Source organism: Hyla sarda, chromosome 5 (assembly GCF_029499605.1).
Source record: "Hyla sarda isolate aHylSar1 chromosome 5, aHylSar1.hap1, whole genome shotgun sequence".
Taxonomy (NCBI): Eukaryota; Metazoa; Chordata; class Amphibia; order Anura; family Hylidae; genus Hyla; species Hyla sarda.
In genome coordinates, this window is record NC_079193.1 from 342,451,432 (window position 1) to 342,460,976 (window position 9,545).

The window sequence follows — 9,545 nt, forward strand, 5'->3', positions numbered from 1 at the left end:
GGGGATCAGAGGGAGGGGGGGATTAACAACCCCCCCCCTCCATATTAATCCCCTTGTATCATTATCCCCCCCCCCCTCCATATTAATCCCCTTGTGTGATTTTTTGTCCCTCCCTCCGATCCCCTTTTGCAATTCCCCCCCCCCCCATCTTAATGCCCTTGTGCCATTATTCTACGATATGGCAAAAGGGTTATCAGAGAAAGAGAGAATGGTGCAAGGGGATTAAGATGGAGGGGGGGATAATTGCACAAGGGGATTAAGTTGGAGGGGGAAATGGCACAAGGTGATCAGAGGGAGGGTGGAATAATGGCACAAGAGATTAAGATGGAGGGGGGGGTCGATTATCCAACCCCCCTCAATTTTAATCCCCTTTTGCCATTGGATAATAATCGCACAAGGGGATAAAGTGGAGGGGGAATAATAACACAAGGGGATAAAGATGGAGGAGGAATAATAACACAAGGGGATAAAGATGGAGGGGGAATAATAACACAAGGGGATAAAGATGAAGGAGGAGGAATAATAACACAAGGGGATAAAGATGAAGGAGGAGGAATAATAACACAAGGGGATAAAGAAGGAGGAGGAATAATAACACAAGGGGATAAAGATGGAGGAGGAGGAATAATAACACAAGGGGATAAAGAAGGAGGAGGAATAATAACACAAGGGGATAAAGATGGAGGAGGAGGAATAATAACACAAGGGGATAAAGAAGGAGGAGGAATAATAACACAAGGGGATAAAGAAGGAGGAGGAATAATAACACAAGGGGATAAAGATGGAGGAGGAGGAATAATAACACAAGGGGATAAAGAAGGAGGAGGAATAATAACACAAGGGGATAAAGAAGGAGGAGGAATAATAACACAAGGGGATAAAGAAGGAGGAGGAATAATAACACAAGGGGATAAAGAAGGAGGAGGAGGAATAATAACACAAGGGGATAAAGAAGGAGGAGGAATAATAACACAAGGGGATAAAGAAGGAGAAGGAGGAATAATAACACAAGGGGATAAAGAAGAAGGAGGAGGAGGAATAATAACACAAGGGGATAAAGAAGGAGGAGGAATAATAACACAAGGGGATAAAGAAGGAGGAGGAATAATAACACAAGGGGATAAAGAAGGAGGAGGAATAATAACACAAGGGGATAAAGAAGGAGGAGGAATAATAACACAAGGGGATAAAGAAGGAGGAGGAATAATAACACAAGGGGATAAAGAAGGAGGAGGAATAATAACACAAGGGGATTAAGATGGAGGAGGAATAATAACACAAGGGGATAAAGATGAAGGAGGAGGAATAATAACACAAGGGGATAAAGAAGGAGGAGGAATAATAACACAAGGGGATAAAGAAGGAGGAGGAATAATAACACAAGGGGATAAAGAGGGAGGAGGAATAATAACACAAGGAAATAAAGATGGAGGGGGATTAAGATGGAGGAGGAATAATAACACAAGGGGATTAAGATGGAGGAGGAATAATAACACAAGGAGATAAAGATGGAGGGGGATTAAGATGGAGGAGGAATAATAACACAAGGGGATTAAGATGGAGGAGGAATAATAACACAAGGAGATAAAGATGGAGGGGGATTAAGATGGAGGAGGAATAATAACACAAGGGGATAAAGATGGAGGAGGGAATAATAACACAAGGGGATAAAGATGGAGGAGGAATAATAACACAAGGGGATTAAGATGGAGGGGGAATAATAACACAAGGGGATAAAGATGGAGGAGGAGGAATAATAACACAAGGGGATAAAGAAGGAGGAGGAATAATAACACAAGGGGATAAAGAAGGAGGAGGAATAATAACACAAGGGGATAAAGAAGGAGGAGGAATAATAACACAAGGGGATAAAGAGGGAGGAGGAATAATAACACAAGGGGATAAAGAAGGAGGAGGAATAATAACACAAGGGGATAAAGAGGGAGGAGGAATAATAACACAAGGGGATTAAGATGGAGGAGGAATAATAACACAAGGAGATAAAGATGGAGGAGGAATAATAACACAAGGGGATAAAGATGGAGGAGGAATAGTAACACAAGGGGATAAAGATGGAGGAGGAATAATAACACAAGGGGATAAAGATGGAGGAGGAATAATAACACAAGGGGATAAAGAAGGAGGAGGAATAATAACACAAGGGGATAAAGAAGGAGGAGGAATAATAACACAAGGGGATAAAGAGGGAGGAGGAATAATAACACAAGGGGATAAAGAAGGAGGAGGAATAATAACACAAGGGGATAAAGAGGGAGGAGGAATAATAACACAAGGGGATTAAGATGGAGGAGGAATAATAACACAAGGAGATAAAGATGGAGGAGGAATAATAACACAAGGGGATAAAGATGGAGGAGGAATAGTAACACAAGGGGATAAAGATGGAGGAGGAATAATAACACAAGGGGATAAAGATGGAGGAGGAATAATAACACAAGGAGATAAAGATGGAGGGGGATAAAGATGGAGGAGGAATAATAGCACAAGGGGATAAAGATGGAGGAGGAATAATAACACAAGGGGATAAAGATGGAGGAGGAATAATAACACAAGGGGATAAAGATGGAGGAGGAATAATAACACAAGGGGATAAAGATGGAGAGAGGATGCATTAGTATAAAGGTAATAACACGCCTTTTTGTCCGCGGGTACCCCTCGCGCGCAAGTTCTGCGCGAGGGGGTACCCGCGGACATACTTTCAGGCTTTAGGGGTACAGTCACCAAAAACGTTAAGAATCACCGATCTAGAGACCTAGTCTTACGGAAAGCCACGTTAATATAGCCGATGGAATGCACGTCTGTTGTGTATATACACATGTGCATGGATATAAAGTTTTAAAGGAAATCTGTAGGTATAAGCCACTGGATGAATCATTGTTTGGACAGCATGAAAATGATGACAGGTTCCTTTTAACCCCTTAAATGTTTAAGAAAACTGCAATTTTGCAACTTTTGGGGGATTTGGTTTTTACGCAATGCACTCCATGGTAAAAATGATACATCATCTTTATTCTGTAGGTCAATGTGATTTAAACGATACCCAATTTATATAGTTTTTGTACTATTGTACTATTTAAAAAAATGCTAACTTATTTTTTCTACAAAATTGGTATGCATAAAATTGTCATTTTCTGACCTCTATAACTTTTACATTTTTCTGCATGAGTGCTAATTTTTTTGTGCCGTGATCTGTAGTTTTTATTGCTACCATTTTTTGTTTTGCTGGTATTTTTTTAGGTTTTCACCGTTTACCGTCTGGGATCAGAAACATTATATTTTAATAGATTGGACATTTATGCATGCAGCAATACCAAAATATGTTCATTTATTTTTCCTTTTTATTTTTTTTTTTATTTCACACTTTTATATGCAATCATAAGAATGCATTTACTGTATAATGCTATGCCTATGGCATAGCATTATACAGTGTGATCGGCAATCCACTGATATAGCCTGTCTTATATAGCCAGGTAACATCATTGAATCAGCGATCAGGAGGCAGGTAAAAGGGACCCTCCTCTTCAACTTTCACTTTAGAGGGTTATATGCCAGGCAATGGTGTATACGGTTTGAAAAATGACATCTGGTTGCATTCGTTTTTTAAGAAAAAACGTAAGTTTTTAACTTTTCACTCCATTTTGAATAAAGTTTCACTTGTTTGATTGAAATTTCAAGAAAAAAAACTATGCAAAGTCAAAGACTGTATGGTGAAAAACGGATGGAACCGTACGCACATACAGTTCTGTACGGTTCCCATTGACTCCCATGTAAAAAAAAAAAAAAGGAACATTTTTAATAATGTTTTCACCCGGACCAAGAAACGTGGTAGACTACGGTTTTGAGTACGGGTAAAAAAAATGGGCAAAACCGTATAGGACGCAAAAGGGACTAAACTGGATGATGCAGTCGACATAGGGTTTACAGTGTTAAGTCAACGCGTTCTGTTTTCTATACGGTTCCATACGTTTTTTTTTTTTCAAAATAAATGTTTGTTTTCATAGACATACAAAATGAACAAGAAGTGATAGTTCAGCAGCTAATCAAGCTAGTATAATAATATCTTTGAGCAATATGCGTTCCACCAAACTGTTATCGACAAATTAGCCGCAGATAAGTAAAGAATAAACAGGGTGCACTTTAATCTAGCGCAGCACAACATCAACTATACGAGGGAAGTGAGGGAGGCGGGGGGAGGGGGGAAGAGAAGGACGAGAACCAGAGAAGGAAGGGGAGAAGAGGGAAAAGGAGGAAAGAGAGGAAGAAGAGAAAAGGTAGAGAAGGCTCGGAAAGGATTAGGCAGAGGGGGCAGGAGAAAAGAGAGAATGATGAGAGGAGAGAGGGAGGAGAAAGAGAAGAGCAAGATCCACAATGCACACTAAAGCGATGTACTCACCATCCTGTGCCGGCCCCGACCCCGAGTACCCCCAATCCCCATACCAGATCTCGATGTTCGTTATTCACCACGGTCAGCCCAGCTCGAGTTGAGACGGGTTAGGGAGGAGAAGACTGTGAGGGTATGTGCAGGGATGTGAAATCGGGTGAATGAAGAGGTGCCAGCCATGGGGACCATGTTGACGTGTATTTGCGGAGGGAGCCACGAGAGTCCGCAATGAGTTCCTCCATTCTATGTAAATAAACCACTTCCTGAAGCCAAGACGAAAGGGACGGTGGGACGGTTGATCTCCAGAGACGGGGTATTACTCTGCGGGCAGCTAGTAGTAGAAAACCTAATAAGGGTCTGGTGTGTCTGGGTATCGTGTCAGGGAAGATGGAGAGGAGCAGTGTGGCCGGGTCGCACGTCAGATGAATCTCTGTGATTCGGTGGATAGTGTCTAGTACTTGGGACCAGTAGGAGGACATAGACGGGCAATCAATCCAGATGTGCGAGATAGTTCCCCTCCATACGTTTTTTTTTTAACTTGAAACCGTAACGGGAACTGCAAAAACGTGTTGCCTTCAGCAGCCTCTTATAATAAACTGTAATTGCCTTGCATGCTATTAAGTTTATTGTTTCAGGATATAAAACTATATAGGACAGGACGTAGCAAGGAGATCAGCGTTACACAACCTATCTGTTGTATCAGGAGGAAGTCTGTACTTGAAATCAGAAACTGACGTGTTACATTACTCACAATGTCTGGTCATAGATTCCATCATTATTATAGGAAAAATAATAATCGCTGACCCTTTGTGCTAAGATATCTCATTTGATTTTCAACCCCACTTGCTAAACTGAAGTTCGCAATTTGACCTAACAAATACACCCCCCCCCCCCAAATCTTCACACAAGGAGGGACAGCGATCTCTTCTGACATGTCTGTTGTATACCCCAGGGCAGTGTTTCCCAACCAGGGTGCCTCCAGCTGTTGCAAAACTACAACTCCCAGCATGGCCAGACAGCCAAAGGCTGTCCGGGCATGCTGGGATTTGTAGTATTGCAACAGCTGGAGGCACCCTGGTTGGGAAACACTGACCCAGGGAATAATAATCCTGAGGCGTCGTTTTCTTAGAATTCTGCCTTGTGTTACTCTACTACTTCTGTTGGAATCAACTGACAACTTAACTTTAAAGTGGTACTCCCGTGGAAAACTTTATTTTTTAAATCAACTGGTGCCAGAAAGTAAAACAGATTTGTAAATCCCTTCTATTAAAAAATCTTAATCCTTCCAGTACTTTTTAGGGGCTGTATAATAAAAAGAGAAATCCAAAAACAAAATTTGTTTCCTCTGATGTCATGACCACAGTGCTCTCTACTGACCTCTGCTGTCCATTATAGGAACTGTCCAGAGCAGGAGAAAATCCCCATAGCACACATATGCTGCTCTGGACAGTTCCTAAAATGGACAGCAGAGGTCAGCAGAGAGCACTGTGGTCATGACATCAGAGGAAATGCATTTCTTTTTTGGATTTCTCTTTAGTATACAGCCCCTAAAAAGTACTGGAAGGATTAAGATTTAGAAGTGATTTACAGATCTGTTTAACTTTCTGGCACCAGTTGATTAAAAAAATAAAAATAAAAGTTTTCCACGGGAGTGCCCCTTTTAAAGAGCACATCTTCAAGAAACAGAGCCACACCTGTCTTTAGTTTGTGTGTGGTATTGCCTGCTCAGTTCTATTGATGTAAAGAGAGCCAAGCTATAATACCACACAAAACTTGAGGACAGAGGTGGTGCTGTTTTTGGAAGAAAGCAGCTCTGTTTATTCTGGACAATGTTTTGGGTCCTGTTAGCCTATGGGTAGGTAAATTGACAATCTGGGTGTTACTATTCCTCTTTGTTAAAGGAGTATTTCAGAGGGAAAAAAACATTTTCAAATCAACTGGTGCCAGAAAGTTATACAAATTTGTAAATTACTTCTGTTTAATAATCTTAATCCTTCCAGTACTTATCAGCTGCTGTATGCTCCAGAGGAAGTTGTGTAGTTATTTTCAATCTGACCACAGTGCTCTCTGGTGACACCTCTGTCTGTGTCAGGAACGGTCGAGAGCAGGAGAGGTTTGTTATGGGAATTTGCTCCTAATCTGGTCAGTTCCTGACATGGACAATGGTGTCAGCAGAGAGCACTGTGGTAAGACTGGAAAGAACTATACAACTTCCTCTGGAGCATACAGCAGCTGATATATACTGGAAGGATTAAGACTATTAAATAGAAATAATTTACAAATATATATAATGTATAACTTTTTGGCACCAGTTAATTTGAAAAACATTTTACCCCTAACCCCTTCCCACTATAGTACATATACGTACATCCTTGCAACAGGTACAGTCCTGAAACAGTACGTACCCATATGTCCTGCAGCTAGGATGCTGCCGAGATAGAGATCACGTTGGTCTTGGCAGTGTTAACCCCGTAGATGCTGTGGCCCGTACTGACCACAGCGTCTATAGAATTGACAGGGCTTCCTCATTGGCGAGCCCTGTATTTTCACAAAAAATACAGATTGTTAACTCCCTTTTCCCCCCTCAATAAAAATAAAGCCCCTGCTATGCAGAGTTTGTCTGGTTTATTTATGGCATTGGTTTACAGATAATTATCTTGAAACTTAGTCCATCTTTTTCTTCCTTCTTGAGTTTGCATTGTGACTCAACAAAATCTAAATCTGAGCTTGCTATGTACTTGCGATGTGTTCCGTCCTTGATCAGGGTTGCGGGGGGACGTTCAGCATTTTGGTATACTTTGCTTCTATCTGACATGTGATCAGGGACGAGGCTGACATTGGTTTTATTTTCTTCTAGGTTGAATCCAGAGATTCCTTTAATAGCATCGCTCTGAAGTTTGATATTACACCCAATGAACTAGTGCAATTAAATAAGCTGTTTTCCAGAGCAGTTGTACCTGGGCAGGTAAGGTGTTTTTAATAGAATTGTTTTAGGTATTACTTAGCTGGAAGTATTGTCCTCTTTATATTGTGCTCCTCCTGTATAGTGGCGCTTTACTTGGTATCAGTGTTTATTTTACAGTTCTTATGTTTAGTAGTGAAGACGATATCCTTTTTGGGCAATGCTTTTATATCCCTGATTCCCAACCGGGGTTCCTTCAGCTAGTGCAAAACTACAACTCCCAGCATGCCTGGACCGACTTTGACGCACAAAATATTCAAACAGAAGGAGTGAGGGCCCTGCTCGCAATAGCTTACAGTCTATGAGGAGTAGGGTTCAGACAAAATGGAGCAAGTGCTTTATGGATCCAATGGTCCAGCCATGTTTTATAAATAGGGGAGGTTACATAGGAGGGTGAACCAGTAACTAGCTAATGTCTAAAGTGCATGGAGCGTGGGGGAGACTACTACATATGGTACTTCTGATGTCTCCAAGACCCAGAGAACTCAAAAAGGGGCAAAGTGATAGTTGGGAAGACAAATTAGGGAATGTTATAGGCTGTTGTATAATAATAACAATAATATAATTAAAGGAGATATCCAGGATTGAAAAACGTATCCCCTATCCCAGTGTTTCCCAACCAGGGTGCCTCCAGATGTAGCCAAACTACAACTCCCAGCATGCCTGGACAGCCTTTGGCTGTCCAGGCATTCTGGGGGTTCTAGTTTTGCAACACCTGGAGGCACCTTGGTTGGGAAACACTGCCCTATCCTAAGGATAGGGGATAAGTTTTAGATCGTGGAGGGTCCAACTGATGGGACCCCCCCGCGATCTCCCGTATGGGACCCCAGCAGCCCACGGGAAGGAGGCGTGTCAACCACCCCATGAAGCTGTGGCTGACACGCCCCCTCAATACAACTCTATGGCAGAGCCGGAGCACAGCCTTCAGTAATCTCCAGCTCTGCCATAGTGTTGTATTGAGGGGGGCGTGTCGGAGTGCTGCACCATTACTTGTTGGACTATATATATATATATATATATATATATATATATATATATATATATAATCTCTATCCAAAGAATAAGTTGGCCAGCACTATTGATTCCAAACGATTGTAAGAACCTGGCCTACAGGTGCAGGCTGCTGGGCTAAATATACAGCAACAGGAGAATACAGCAGCACACTGCTAGCACAGAGATATAGATGAAACATGAGTATATAGATAAAACATGAGTATATAGATAGAACATGAAAAGCTATACAGCTGTAGTGCAATAAATGAAAATATGAAACTATGAAATTATGAGGTACTTACAAATAGCGTGGACCGTCCCACCCCGGTAAGGTGACCTCATTCTGGGACGGACCCTACACTATGAATATGCCTCTGTGTGAACAGTACAGCAGGCATTGCAAGGTCTGAAACATCCAAGGCACCTTATATACACCTAATAGAGGTGGGTGGGGTGCAAGAGCCAACATGGAGGTAGCCACTCGGGTGGGGTGCAAGAGCCAACATGGAGGTAGCCACTCCCCCGTATGTGTAATACAACCAAAGAATAAGTTGGCCAGCACTATTGATTCCAAACTATTGTAAAAACCTGGCTTACAGGTGCAGGCTGCTGGGCTAAATGCCTTGAATGTTTCAGACCTTCCAATGCCTGCTGTACTGTTCACACAGAGGCATATTCATAGTGTAGGGTCCGTCCCAGAATGAGGTCACCTTACCGGGGTGGGACGGTCCAAGCTATTTGGCGCCAAATTTGCAAGCCAAGTACCTCATAATTTCATAGTTTCATATTTTCATTTATTGCACTACAGCTGTATAGCTTTTCATGTTCTATCTATATACTCATGTTTCACCTATATCTCTGTTCTAGCAGTGTGCTGCTGTATTCTCCTGTTGCTGTATATGTATAATTTTTTATTAATTTTTTTTATTGAAAAAAGTTTTCATAAATGTTTAATAAGATGGTTGGTCTTCATTTTTTTTAGCTTTTATATGTACCAGATCCGGACTACATCTCCAGTGTGGAAAGCTCCCCATCACTCAGTCCCATAAGTCCTCTGTCTCCAACCTCCTCAGAAGTTGAGTTTGAGAAAAATTCAGTAAGTATATCAGATGTGCGGAGCTTTATAAAACACACGGGGTAATTTTTGCACCTTTTTGCAGAATGCTGTGAGGTTTGTGTGCTAGATCG

General features: G+C 41.6%; 1 protein-coding gene across 3 annotated transcripts in view; it reads left to right on the forward strand.

Annotated features, from left to right (window-relative positions):
* OXR1 (oxidation resistance 1) overlaps positions 1–9,545 on the forward strand; it is a 618,048-nt gene that overhangs the window by 518,215 nt on the left and 90,288 nt on the right. For all 3 annotated transcript variants that reach the window (XM_056522574.1, XM_056522575.1, XM_056522578.1), the window contains 2 exons: positions 7,260–7,367; positions 9,340–9,453. In XM_056522574.1, the coding sequence (XP_056378549.1) occupies positions 7,260–7,367; positions 9,340–9,453 (222 nt within the window). The remainder of the gene's footprint in view (positions 1–7,259; positions 7,368–9,339; positions 9,454–9,545) is intronic.